Consider the following 15,155-nt stretch of genomic DNA (forward strand, 5'->3'; position numbering starts at 1 on the left):
TGAAGCTATCGCCCACTGGCTTTAGATACCATGCAACAGAAAAGCAGGCGTCCACAATCAACTGGTAGAGGACACGTCTCCCCCAACAACCTCAGCCAGTTGGCATGGATTACCACTAGAACTGAAGGCCAGTCCGAGAGAACGAGAACCCAGCCCCCCCCCCCCCCCGGTTCCTGAGAACAGCACCGAATCTTGATTGGCCCCTGTAGAGAGAAGCCAGAAACACAGCAAGGCTTGTTGCTGTCCTAGGATAGCTTCCTCCAGTCTTACAACATCACATGAAGTAAAGCGTCAATCTATGAGGATATCTCTTCTCACTCCCATGCACATCTCTGCGGTAAATCTGTGGATGCCAGAAGCACTCAGAATATATAGGGCCATATTATCAATAACGGCGATAACATTATCGCCGCTTTAGCGACAGGTAACTGCCAATAAAGCGGCGATAAGGGGCTTGATAATATGCCCTTATGAATTCCCATAGAATCCCAGGTTTGATGTCCTGCACACCAGAACCTGGGCTTCTATGGGAATTTAAAGGGCATATTATCAAGCCCCTTATCGCCGCTTTATTGGCAGTTACCTGTCGCTAAAGCGGCGATAATGTTATCGCCGTCCTTGATAATATGCCCCATGTTTTGTAACTTTCAGATTGTCCTTTCAAGGACATATGTGAGTAGGTTTTGGTGCCCCAAGCGGGTGTGTCAACAGGAGTTCACCGTGTCCATCGTCTCATTTGTGCAGCCTATGCTGGGAATCGGGGTCAGTTTGTTCCCACAAAATGTTTTATTAAGTAATGACGGCCTAGGTACTATGTGCATTATCTACCAAAGCCCGGTGAAGTAATGCAAGACCCTTTGGCTTGCTCTGATGTCAAATTATGTTCACACCTGTGAAACATGCATATTATTCATGTTACGAACTCTCAGTTGTATTAACTGCTGTATTACCTTCTAGGAATCAGTACATGGATCCAGCACTTTGGGATGTGATACTTGGACAAGTAACTCTTTATGACTCCACTCTTCCTCACATAAAACGCAGAGTGGTTTGGATGTACATCCATGAAAACTACACAGACCCCATCAATGGGGATGACATCGCACTCCTACGGTTGTCTTCAGCTGTCCCCTTTGATGCCACCATCCAGCCCATCTGCCTGCCTTATGCAACACACCAGTTCCAGCTGGATTCCGAGTGCTGGGCCACAGGCTGGCAAAGAGTCGGTAAGGAGGTTGTTGGGGGGGGGGGGGGCGGGGGTGGGGGGGGGGGGATCAGCTGGTAACACATTTGAACTCATGATTAGAAGTGCTGGGGGTGCAGCAGCGATTCTGAACGTGGTGTATTGATGTTGGGGGTTCAGTAATTCTTCTGAGGTAGTGAATTTTCAAGTTTTGAATTCATAATAGCTATAACCGCACAAGTTAATATTGCTGCTGCACGACTTTGTGTCACAACTTGATTATTTCATACATTGAATCAAGGTCACAATGACCAACATTAATTATCATGCAGAACAAAGAGTCTACATAAAATTCAGAACAGAAACGGGTGTATATAGAAAAAATATTCACTTTATGTATTTTCAAATCAAAAAAGGTACCAAAAGATATACAGACAATGTGACAAGAAGGTGACAATATAGATTCAAACGCCTTCACTGTAACAATTGTGAACACTTTTCTTCTCAGTTAAAATTAATAAAAAATTATGGAAGAAAAAGCGTAGGTCGACGTTTCGGTCTCTACTTTTTCATAGACAAGAGCATCTTCAGGACTGAACAGTATTATAATAGTTGACCGCTTATTTGGATCAGAAAACTGGTTATTCAGAGTTTTCTTGTATTTCAGTGAGATCTGAAGATGACGGCATCAGTGGGCAGGCAGATTCAAGTAAATCGTAAATCTTTTTATTGACGAAAAGCCGGATCAGAGACTATTAATGTTGCTCTTCTGGGGCAGCGCTTTTAACCTTGCGATCTTAATATCAGGGTCGAAGTGGGTCTAGCTTTTTTAATATAGCGTGATTTGACTTCAGATCTCCAAAAGTGTTTAAATTTTCATGGACTGGAGCAGCAATCGGATATGCAAATCCGGCTTTTCTCTAAGTGGGCTTCCCTGGTTGCTCCAGACGTGCCCTGACTCTCCATTGCTTCGGGAGTCCCCAGGACCTTGCTGGTCCGCATTGAAGCATCTTTTCTCTTCCTGCGTGGTTTGCTGTTTCCAAGGCTTGTTGTGTCCAATCCGGGCACCGATGCTGCAGCACTCGACATCCTTCATGGGACAGCTCAAATCCAGCTCTTGGTCATCGTCGACACCTCCTGGTCCTAGTGGCTGTAGAGTCAAGCTTCAGCTCTTCGCACCTGAAGCACCCGACATCGGTGGGCATTCGTCTATCGTGCCCCTGGTCACTGGCTAGTGACCCAGACTCTGTCCCCTCTGCTTTCAGGTTCTTCACATCTTCAATCCAGGCTTGGATCTCTCCAGACACTTTTCTCCTTCCCGGCAGCAGCACTTTGCAGTAGGTCGCCATTGAAAACGACGACGCTAAGCAACACCATTTGACACCTATGCACCCGGCCTCCCTGGGTGAGGTAACTCGAGTACTCCGGTGCTCCCTTGGGTGTTGGCCCTAGAACCCCCTAAGTCTAAAGGGGTTTACTCAAAGTCCTCTCCTAAGTGTCCTTAAACTTTAAAATTCCAACCGCGACTTTCCCCATAGAAGCTAACGGAGCTCGCGGCTGTGTTCTCACAGTGCACACGTCCCCCGTGGGTCCCCTGTGTCACTACCTTGGGTGGTTCCTTGGGGTCCCAGCATTTCTACAGGCTCTAGGCACTGTGTCTAGTCAAGTCATGGTTCTTATACCGCCTTCTTAGTATATGGTTCGGTCCCCCCTGGGGCCTATTGTATATTGTGCTAATTTACTGTGATATTTTGATTGTAACATATGTGCTTTGACCTCTACGCTCATAAAGAGACTAGTAGGGTGTGTTTAGTAATAAATACATATATTTTATATATATACCTTGTGTGGTTCTCCTTTCACTATGTCACTCAAGAGAGTATAGACTGGTAAAACAAGCTGCTTTACATCCCTTCAAGACTTAGCCAGAAGGCTGCTCTTAATAGTTACCACTAGGATCGCTTTCAATAAAGGTTGTCTTTAACCTATCATCAATAAGGGTCATTTGGACTGGTGCAAGGTGCCCACTATAACTAGTGGACAGCTTATACCAGGCCAACTTCTCACACACTTTGCCATGTTTTTTTGTGACTAGTGCATGGAAAAAGAATACGGCAGTACAATTTAAATGCACAGTTGTAATTCCGATATGGGCAGAAGCTCACGTTTCCGCTCACATCGCAATTACAATGGTGGCCTTGGAATTTTGGGCTGCAGCTGTAGGTTGGAGCCATGATTCAGATGAATCCTTGACTTGTTCAGTATTTATTGCCTCTCTGTGCACTACTAAAAGCAGCAATTATATATGGTACACTACCTGACACTGATGAGTACTGTGTAGGTGTGGCCAGGGGTGGGACTGACGCAGAAGCTGCCGCGTCTCTATTTCATGAAGAGATGTGCTTACACTTGGGCACCCTTTGACCATTCTCTGTGGAACCAGCAATAATCACAGGGGATGAATGTATACCAAGGTGCATCTACAGTGAGGGTGTGTTGTAGGTTATATGATTTCTACCCTGTTTTAGTAATAAGAGTGTTGGTGGTTGTAGAGCGAATGCTGCCATAAGCAGGTCCCCGGAGCTGCAAATCCGACCCAGATCTCGAATCCAGAGCCAAGTTCAGCTAGATCTTGGCCTGTGTCAAAGTACAAGATCTCTACGGTCTGGGATGACTCTGCTATGGTGCCCTAGCCTGGATGCCAAAGTTACAGATGACTAGAGACACCCTTTGACTCCACACTGTACAAGACCTTAGACATATTCCCCACAATGAGGATGAGGACAAGGAGTCGATCAATGTGCTCCCCTCACTACTCTCATACTGGTCTATATTTGGATATTCAAAATGCTACTGCCTTGATTCTTCTTCAGAGACAATATTTGATTTTCCTTTGGATCCTCCACAGAGTAGAGTGCCTTTTTCACAGTGGTGGGCTGCACAGCTTCAGAAATTGTGCAGTCATAATTCCCTATGGTGGAGACAGGCACATTTGCTCATTGAAATCTAACAGCCAGACTCTTTACCCTCTGCTTGAATCCTGTGGCACAGCGAGCAAGGGGCCCACGTCTGGGTATACTCTTGGCCACTTAGGCCACTTAACTATGCAGAGAAGATATCTTTATTGTTTGATTAATAAAAATCATTACAATGGTGAACATGCGAGCACTATAAAACATATATCATAAATAGTTAAAATATTTACATTTATACCATCACAATGGAAATGAGGGGTAAAACTCGTCAGAAAAACAATTTAAAATCCTAATAGCCTGTTAAAAGCAGTGGTAAACCTTAGTTGTCCGTTCTGGTTTTTCCATCTGATCGGATCGAATGCAGACATTTGCTTATAAGAAGCAACATTTAATGACTTTGGTAATATAGTTCAGGGTTTATGGTGGGAATCCTGGGGCTACAGTCCATTTGTGTAATGAGCCCCCTACATACAGTATTTCTAGGGATTCACAGGGAAAACAGGTCAGTCCATGTGCCGAGACCGTTATCAACTGTACTTGCATACTACGAAGGATTGTAGAAGTCGGGTGAGAGTACAACAACATAGACGCAAGGCTTCGTCTGTTTTTTAATGGTTAACTGTTGGTGGCTTGCAGAGTCTCGCTGTTTGTAAATTTTCTTGCTGTTACTGTAACAAACTTGGTGGACCTGATGTTAAGTTGTGGATTATCCGGGTTCATTGATGCAAGAATAGCCTGACGGCGTGTACGAATGCCTAGTTTGTTCCATTCACACTTTAACAATTTCCTTTGATCGTCTTGAGCTGCAGCACAAAGACATACCACGTGCTCAATTGTTTCTGTACTGCTCCCGCAGCCTCTGCACGTTACATTTGAGTTTGCACATCGCCATACCGGCAGGTAATACAGAAATGGCCATTCTCCCATCCTGAGGGCCAGGAATCTTTTTTTCCACTACAATGAGTAGGTACATGACAAGTGTGGGCCCGTAATCCCTGGCTTAATTCCCGATACAACTGTCCAGGCGTGTTTATGTTGAATCAGTTGAGCTCTGTCAGAATGGAAGGACCAGAGACGGACGTTTCTTTTGATGTAGGTTTTAAGTACCTGCTGCGGTGGATTAGAAGTCCAGATTTCTTCTATGTCAAGGAGTTGTATGGAATCCTGCAAGTAACGCCGATATGAGCCGCCGATTTGACCGGCTGACATCTCCAGCCACAAAATGGCCTCCAGGTTTCCCTCTCTGGAGTTGCGCAGCTTGTTGCACAGCCTGATGTACGCTCCACGCCCTATTGCTTGGTGGTCTTGAAGACCAAATTCAAGGCGTACTTGAGCGGGGGAGGAGGACTTGGGTAGGCCCAGTACCTGTTTAAATACTCTTGTTATTATTTTATTCACGCAGCTGTTGTCTTTCCCTTGCATGATCTCCTGGCTGTATGTAAGGAAATTGATGATTTTTGCCTTCATTACAGTTATAAGTGGGGTTTGGCTAGGGCCTGACAGATGTCTTGCAAGGGTCTTAAAAGCCACTTGGATTGTCAGGGCTTTGGCTTCCACCTCGTCTCTATGTTTAGAGAATGTTCCCCTCCTGTCCAGGTGAACCCCCTGGTACTTATAAGAATGAGCTCTGTTAACTTTTTTGCCATTGTATTGCCATCCACTACCTTGATATTTCCTTTGCCCAGAGGTAATTGCCTTTGTCTTCATTAAATTAAGTTCCAGATCGTTTTTGATGGTGTATAGGGACAGCAGATCAAGACGTCTCTGCAGGCCCACCCTAGAGTGACTAAGTAGTACCAGATCATCTGCGTACAGTAGGTTACTGACTCTTGTCCCGGCCAGTTTTGGAGGATTGGAGTTGACTTTGTCAAGTATCTCTGACAGATCGGAGATGAAGAGGTTGAAAAGTAGGGGCGCCAACACACACCCCTGCTTTACTCCACGAGTTGTTTGTATTTTCCTAGAGATATGTGATCCATCCCCAAGTTTTATGCGAATCCATGTGTTGGAATGTAGCGGGATTATGGCTTGTAATAACGTTGGTGGAATCCCCCATTTCTGCAATTTAAGCCATAGTCTGTTTCTAGGAACGCGATCGAAGGCGGCCTTGAAATCGACAAAACAGCCATGCATCAGCATTCTTGAGGTGGACACTTTATCTAACAGAATGGAGGTTGCGAGCAGGTTTGTTATAGTACCTGATTTTTGCACGAATCCTGTCTGATTAAAGGGTATGAGATGTTTTTTTTCCGCCCAGGATGCCAGATCTTGAAGTAGCTGTTTGGCATAGTATTTTGATTCCACATCCAATAAGGTGATCATCCTATAATTTTTGGGTCTGATCTCTTGCCGCCTTTATAGATTGGGTGTATAATAGCTCCTTGCCACGATTCCGGTAAAACCGAGTTAATCCGGCAATAGGAAAAAAGAGGTGCCAACTTGTTTGCCCAGAATTCTATGTCCTGTTTGCACAGAAACTGGGGTAAACCGTTTGGCCCTGGCGCTCCGTCTGAGCGGCCCTCTGTTATCGTTCGGGCAATTTTTTTTCTGTGGATATTTCTAGGGTTATCAGAGCTTTTTGGGATGTTTCTATGGCCTGGGGTTTCATATCAGTTATCATTGGAGCCCTTATGTATGATTCGGTATAGATTCCTGGTGTCTTCACATCCATTATGCCTGATGATTGGCGTGTTTTGGGTTGTAGAGCCATGGCTAATGGTCTATCCGATGAGGTTTCATTTTCTGATTCATCAAAATGATCTGTTAGATAGAATACCCATTCGGTTTCAGAGATGTTATCGCTGCTTTGTCCTCCTTGTTTGTATATTTTAGAGTTAACAAGAGACCAAAAAGGCTTTGAATTATCATTTTTGCTTGCGTATATCAGTTTTAACCAGAACTGCTCAGATCGTTTCTTTTTCTCGATGAATATTGCATTTCTGAGGGCTTTTTGAGCTTGCTTAAAATTGTTTTGATTATGGTCTTCCCCTGGGTGCCTGCGTGCCTTTCTTAAGGCGCTGTTACGTGCTGATTTTAAATTCCTGATTTTGCCAGTTGTTATTACCTGATTTCCTTTTGCGTTTTTTTGTGTGATACGTGGAAATTTCTTAAGCAGTCCACGGGAGAAGCCCTCCCATGATGTGATGGGCCGAGTTGTATCAATACTCATGGGATGTTGCTGGGCTCTGCGCTGACTCATTATTGCTGGTATGGTCGAATCAGTCCATTTTAACCTTTTGAGCTTTTCAGTGTGGTTACCTTCTGTAGTTTGGCTGGTCGCGGCGTGATGTGTTAGGAGAAATGACAGGGTGGTTACTTGGGGACGATGGTCACTGTCCCCTCGAACTGCTATAGTGTAGTTCTCGATAAAAGGGAGGAAAATGGAGAAGTGTGGCTCAGGGGTTAGAGGCGGCAGACCCGGAAGCTGAGATCAGCCCTGGACCATGGTTCAATTCCCCGCCTCGACGAGGCTTGGGCTCAATAATTCCACGGACTCGATAATTCTCGCTCCGGTGCCTACTCGACTCACGGGTTCACACTCTGCACTCTGTGCAATAGCTTGCTTAATCTCCACAACGGCCCCTCGCGGCGGGATGCCTGGCTTTCACCTTGTGGATACCCTGCCGGGGTTATCTCACAGGGGAATACCAGGACGGGTTCCCTAAGCAAGCGCTTAGATACCTGCGATGTGGGTGATTTGCGCTATATAAATACATTTACATTTACATTTACATTTACATTTCCTTACTACAAATGGTGTAATCTAAATACGAGTGGGATTGACCATTTGTTCTCGTCCAATTAGGAGGATTTTCCTTAGGAAAGCGACCATTTAAGATTGTATAACCCAAAGCTGTGAGTTGCAACATCATGTATTCGCCTAGTTTGCTATGTTTATTGCCTGCGTTTTTTTTTGTTCCATGGTGTCTGGCCATGGTGCGTCATGCTCTTCCGGGACTTCTTGAAAAAGATTTGTGTTGTAATCTCCAGACACTATACAGGCTGGTCTTTTGTAATTACTTTGCATGTTACACAGTACCTGGATTAGATGGTTAAACTTTGTTTTTTTCTCCCTGGCGCTTGGTGAAATGTAGATATTAATCAGAATCAGTTGTTCAGTCTGAGTGGGGTTTTTAATAAGTACGCCAGAGATCCAATCTTCTTCAAATGTCAATTATGTTGTATTAACATTTAACTTGGTTGAAATGTAGATTGAGAGACCTCCGCTAGGTCGACCGGACTCATGCGTTTTCTGAGCGGGTGTTCTATATTCCAGATATCCTTCTAGCGGGAGGCTGACTAAGGACCGTGTTTCCTGCAGTAATATAACCTCATGATCTTTAAAGAAGTTTATCACGTCTGGGGATTGAAATTTTTTATTGGAGGCCGTTAATGTTCCATGAACACACTGAGAGACCGGGTTGAGTTCAGTTGTGGTTACCGCCATCCAGAGCCTCTGGCAGCCAGGCCCAGTCTGTCACTGTGGTTTTTGTCTCCTTAATTTTTAGGTGGCTCGCCCTTGCTGGGGAACAGCCTTTGGCTGATCTTAAGATTGAGAGGGATCGTTGGCCCTGTTTGTCTAATATGGACGTGGGTTTTGCGAGAACCGTGGGATACCGTGGTTCCGATTGGGGGACTACTTTAATACCCCATTTGTTGAATAGAGCTGACCTTGATATTATTTCTTCAGTGAGCGCTGCAGTTGAAAAAGTAATTCACGTTTGTTCTGCAAACTGATTGCTTCTCATCGGTATAAACTCAATAAAGGATTCAATGTGACGCAGTTCAGGGATGCATTGAAAAAGTTTCAGGATGTTCCCTCTGTTCAGGATGTCATGTGGTCCTTGGCTGTAATATTCAGGGACGAATAACAGTTTATTTTTTAAATTACTCGATGGGGGTCCTGGCAGGGAGTCTTACTGTTGTCTTCGACCGCGATTAAAGGTGGATCGATTCTCCTTTGGGTATAAAGCAATTGTTGCTTGAGTCCTATGTTTTCGCCGGTGATCTTATAATTGTCTTCGACCCTGTTTTGCGATAGGTCGACTCTCCTTTGAATATGTGATGATTGTTGCTTATTTTTCCCGTCTTCACCTCGTGAATGGTGATCATTTTTATTGGGTGGGGACTTGCCCATTTGCGGTGTGTCCGGGTTCTTGAATAGTGTTATCTGGATATTCTCCTTGCCTCTCGGCCTATACTCGTTATCGTGCTGTTCATTAATTTCCTTACCTTGGTTTGCCTTTGGTCCGCTTACCGTATTTGTTAGGACTATCGGGTCGTCTAGTCCGTTCTTAGCGACGTGGGATGGTGTTCCCAGCTTCGTGACCTTTCCCTGGTCGTCCAATGTCAAGGGCAGTAGGGGGTTTGCTGGAACATATCTCCTGAGCCCAGATGGCTCCCTATGCTTTTTGCTAATGATGGGAGGTGTTAGCACCTTGTCAGTTAATACTGTAGATGTTTGTGTTAATGATTTTTGTGGCGATGTTAGGATGCTGTCGGAGCTTGCAGTACTAGTTGAACTGGATCGTGTCTTGCCCTTTTCAATGCGTGGTGAATCGCTGGTCGTATTTTGAATCACTGAGCTACGTTTGTTGCATTTTTTCAGTAGTCTCTTTCTCTCTCTCTCTTGCTCAGATGTTGTTTTTGGGGAGATTTGTTTGTTAGTCCCGTTCCTGGGTCGGCCTCTCTAATGTCGACAGATTGCTCTAGCTCTGTCGTGGATTGTTTATCTATTTTCAACGTGGTGTTGTTTTTATTATTTCATTTTGTCGATAGAAAAATGTTGTACTCCTTGGGTACCATTTGTTTGTCTTGATTGTCAGAGGACGAGGCTACTGCAGGGGCATCTATTGATTGGATGTCAATTTTTGATGAAGATGCTTTATGGTTTTTACGAGAGTTATTATGATGTGTACTTTCGTTACTGACTTCCTGAGCGATTTCATTAGTTGTGTGCGGACCTGACAGATGTGGTTGAACTTGTGAACCTGATGGTAATTTCTTTATCTCTGTCAGAACCAGGGCAAGGAACTGCGGAAGTGTAGACAGACTATCAATTATTGGAGAACAGCAGCATATTGCTTGGGTCAGGTTGACTTTTGATAGTGCTTTGGTTATTAGGGTGTTCATGCCTTCTAGTTTATTGTCTATCCCTGCCGTATATACTGCTAGTGTATTTAAAAGTTCTACTTGAATGTCAAGTTTGTCTGAATGGTAGTTTAGTGCAGACACTGTGGATTGTAGTGTTTGTAGAAGCTGAGGCCAGATGATGGTGGATTCAAGAACTGCTGGGTCGTGGGCTTCCATTGTGACATTTGTTTTGTTGGGGTCAGTCTTGAAAAAGGATAGGTCCAAAAGGGAGTAATCATTAGGGTCACCTGACTTTATTTCAGGAGATTTGTAATGGATGCAGACAGGTGGCGTTGTTGGTGTTAATGGCTTGATGTTCCCTGGAAGGGTTCTGGTCCATTGGGCTGCTTGAAGGGTGAATTCTGTTTTGTTTACAAAGGAGCCCGCACTATAGGGATTAGTTTCCTGCTGTAAGGGCAATCTGGGAAAAGGGGAAGAATCATCGCTTGAGATGGTTATTGGTGAGAAATGCCGATCCTTGTTAGGTTGTTGCGCTTGTTGTAAAGGCAGTGATGTATATCCTGACCTGATGTCTGGTCTTTGACTGTTTTTCCCAGATGTGGGTGATACTTCCCTTAGTAAATGGTCGTCTGGGGATGTGATGATGGCCTGGTTTTGCAGGTGTTCGTGAACCACGGCCTGTACTTTGATCTGTGCTCGTTCGGTATTGATGGTAGTTTGAGGCGACTGTGTCGGTTGTGACAGTATATCAATGGAGTTGGTTGGGGCTTGAACTTTAATTCCTTGTTTCTTGAAGAAGTCTCTGAGGGTCATCTTTTTTACGTCACTTGTTGTTTCGTCCGGCGTGTTATACTGTTCAGTTGGGGGCGGGTGTGACTTTTCATTCTTGGTAATACAGTTTGTAGAGTCGGGTCTGCGTTCAAAATCCGGCGGATAGGTTGGTGATGCGGGTAACACCGGGAGATGGGGTTGCACTATCTCCAATTCCTCAAGTGGTTCATTGTTTTCCTTATTCAACTTCTTGTGGTTTTTTGCGATCTCTTTTTTCAGCCTACCGGACTGCATTGCGACTTAACCAAGGAGAGGTAGAAGGGAGGAGTGGAAGTGACTGCTCTTGGTTTTTGACTCTCTCTGTTTTTTTTGTGTTTTTTTTCCTCCTTCTCCTTCCCTTTGCTTGGTATCCTTAAGGTGCAAGGGGGGGCGGGGGACAAGGGAACAAGGGGGAACTCTCCCTGAACCCTACTCAACCCTACTTATCTGTCTGCACTGCCCCCAGTCACCCCTTTACAATTAATCACTTGTGGCTGGTACCTGAATCACGGTGGCCGCCGGTGGTTCCACAGGGGCGGCACTGCTGTTGGTTGACTGGCTAGTTGTGCGCTGCACGCCTCTTGGCCCCCATGAGAGGCACCCTCACTTGGGCTACAGGTGACTGTGGCTGGGCAACACCGTTTTGGCGGCAGAAATGCTGTTTGGTTAGGTGCCCGGTGCGCCAGGCTCACCAATCGCTGTTCTCTCTTCACCCACCTTAGCTGCAGGTCTTATGCCGCTCTCTCCTGTGGTCCTGCTGCGGCTGCGGGTCTCTGGTGGGCGTGGCTCCCACTGCTCACGGCTCTCTGCGAGTCTCCCCCGGCGGGTCTCCCCCGGAGGTCTCCACTGCGGTCCGCGCCCTGCTGCGGCCGCGGGTCTCCGGCCGCGGCGTCTCCCGCTTTTTCCGCTTTTCGCTTCCGCAGCTCACCTCGGCTATCGGCGGCTTGCAGAGGTCAAGCTGGAGCCGGGGCGGGAGCTAGGCTGGAGCTGGGTGGGCGGGCGGTACAGCGCGACCGGCGATGGCTGCTGCTCTGCGCTATGAGCTGAATGGGCTGAATGGGCGTTTCCCAAGCTGGCGTTTTGGCCCAGATCCCTATACTGGGGTGGATCTTTGACATTGTTCAGCATTCTGTCCATCAATTCTTATTTTTGCATTTGTAAGCCCAAGTGGGATGGGGTACGCCCAGACGTAGGTCCTGTGCTCTCCAGGCCACTGGAGTTAAGCTAGCCTGGCTGATGAGGGGTGATACCCCGAAACAGGTCCCAGGATGCTTGTTTCTGGTCTAGGGAGGACCTGGCCTGGCAGTTCAGACTGATTTGCATTCGGCTGGGTTTAAACTGGAATGGAATGGAAAACGGAAAATTATGGATTTAGGCCCAGATCTCTGTACGGGGATGAGTGTTTGACATTGTTCAGCATTCTGTCCACCAATTGCTCTTTTCTCATGTACCAGTAACAGGGCAAGGTTCTACACCCAAACTATCACAATCTGCACCTCCATGCATGGAGACTGAGTTAAATCAGCTGAGTGGCTTTGACGTGCTGTTGGAGATGATGGATGTGATTCTGACATCTCATAGCTCATCCACCAAGTCAATCTATTTGAGGCATTGTCAAAATTTGTGGCCTGGTGAGAGGCCCACTTTAGGCTATTCAGGTTAAACTGTCTAATGTTCTCTTGCTTGTTCTGTCTTTTGGCACAGTAAGACTTTGCTGTGGACATTGTTAACCCCTACGCTGGTAGGCCTTTTCCCCCCGTGCTAAGCCTTTTTTTGGGTTATTTGGGAGAGTTCACGCTTAGTGCCCTGTGACTTTTTGTCCAAATAAGGTATTCACGCCAAATGTATGTCCTTTTCTTCTAATCTCCTGAGGATTCTAAAAGTATACAGGGTTTGTGTATTCCCATGGAGAGGACTGAGAAATTGGCCAAAATACAGTTACATTTTGTTTTTTTGGTGAAAAATGGGTAACTAGTGCTGCAGAAGAAAGCGTCTGTTTTTTCCCTGCAAATTGTATCAAAAAAGGGTTTGTGCTGCTGAAAATCAACATCCTTCTAGCTTTCAGGAACAGGCAGACGTTTGTCACAAAACCAACATTTTCTACACAGATTTGGCATTTTACCAGGACATAGCCTACTTTTCCTATTTGTTGTGCTTTCAAACTCCTTCCAGTTTGTGGTAAAAATGGATGTGAAAGCAATAATAGATCGGAAAGATATTCATTTACAAAAGGTAGACAAAAGTCTGAATTTAGCAAAGGGTCATTCATGTAGATCCTTCAAGGTTTTCCAATAGAAACTAAAAATATTGAAATTGAGTTGAAAAAAACAGCCAATTGTGGCACCATTTTCACATGTAACTTCTTGAAAGTATGGTCACAATTTTTAAATCAATATACTATTACGTCTGCTAGACCCTTCTGGTTGCACGGATATGTAGGACATTTGTATGTTGAAGAAGATTTTTCATAGTTTACCGGGTATATAGAAATTCATTTGGTAAAATATAAATAGTGAAAAATAGGTATCAAGGAAACCTGTGTATTTCCTAAATGGGAACAAACTGTAGAGTTTAGAAGCAGTGGTTATTTGCACATCTCCGAAATTGTGGGTACCTGTACTAGCATGTGAATTAGAGGACATTTTTTGTAATGACTTTTTTTTTTACACATTGGGGTCCATTAGGATGGCGGGGGCAATCCGCCCGCCATCCTTCCCTGTATTCCCCCCGCCATATTAAAATGGCGGGGGGGACCACGGTGGAGCAAAACACCGCCCTCCACTTTTCCGCTCCGGTCGCATTGCGGCTGGGGCGGAAAATGATTAATATGGTGGCGGTGTCAAGCAGACACCGGCAGCCATATTATGATGGACTGAGGGTGATGCCTTTCCGTGGCAACGATGCCACCAGAGAAAGGCATGCGGTCTTCACTCTGGGGGCCTGGGGGCCCCCAGAGTGAAGGAAGGGGGGTATTGCACATGGGGGGGTACCTGTGGTACCCCCCTTCATTTGCATTAACAAAGCGGCAGGCACCGCGCGGATGTGCTTGCCACTGTGGCGGGCACATCCTAATGCTGGCGTCGGGACCCCCGCCCTTAAGGCGGACGGTCCCGTTTACCGATAGGGTGGCGGACGGGCAAAGCACGCCCGCCATCCTAATGGACCCCATTGTCTTTACATTAGGAAGGCAGAAGTGCACAGAACGTCAATTGGTAATAACACTTGTTCTACTGTTCTGTGCTTCCCAAAGTCTCCTGATAAAAATTGTTCCTTATTTGTGTGGGTAGGACTAGTGCCCGCTACAGGAAGCGCACCAAAAAGCAATATGCACACATCATATTTTTACAGTGAAAACTGACAATTTTTTTGCAATGTGCCTAGCTGCGGATTTTGGACCCTAGCTCAGCTGGCACCTGGGGAAACCTAGTAAACCTATACATTTTTAAAAACTAGACACCTAGGGAAATCTAGCATGGGGTGACACATGTGGCTTTCACCAGGTTCTGTTACCCGGATGCCCTTGCAAACCTCAAACTTTCACCCAAAAACGGGTTTTCCTTACATTTCTGTGATGGTAAGTTCTGGAATCTGCAAGAAGCCGCAAACTTCCACCCACCCAGCATTTCCCCAAGTCTCCTGAAAAAAATAGTATCTCACTTGTGTGGTTGGGCAGATTTCACAAAAATTAAATGCACTGTTAATAATGAAAGGTTAAAAACATGAACCAATGACTCACAGCTTGTGAGTTGTAAAGCCACGTCAAGGCACCAAGCTGGTTACAGGCCATTCACACACCTTTCATACTTGACACACACATTCACACCACCAGTTGCGGGCCCAGCACATTACAACACTCACATCATACAGACAATGGAGAGACAACGTACACTCTGGCAAAGAAATACAGAAAATACAAATATTACTTCACAACTATTCCTTAAATACACACTCATACTGGTTGGATCTGGCTCGAGGGTGAGTGAAGTTTCAGTGTGTAAACTCTTATTAACAAGATATTTCACCAGGCAAAGGGACCCCTGAAGCAACCATCACAACATGGTCAAAAGAGATTTTAAGAGGCACCATCCTCGGGG

The 15,155-nt window shown here is 45.5% G+C and overlaps 1 protein-coding gene across 2 annotated transcripts in view; it reads left to right on the top strand.

The window, feature by feature from the left end:
- Nucleotides 1–15,155, top strand: part of LOC147703583 (uncharacterized) — a 1,699,045-nt gene that overhangs the window by 668,021 nt on the left and 1,015,869 nt on the right. For both annotated transcript variants that reach the window (XM_086931923.1, XM_086931924.1), the window contains exon 11: nt 958–1,226. In XM_086931923.1, coding sequence (XP_086788049.1) covers nt 958–1,226 — 269 coding nt within the window. The remainder of the gene's footprint in view (nt 1–957; nt 1,227–15,155) is intronic.

Source organism: Lissotriton vulgaris, chromosome 7, assembly GCF_964263255.1.
Source record: "Lissotriton vulgaris chromosome 7, aLisVul1.2, whole genome shotgun sequence".
In the NCBI taxonomy this organism is placed as follows: Eukaryota; Metazoa; Chordata; class Amphibia; order Caudata; family Salamandridae; genus Lissotriton; species Lissotriton vulgaris.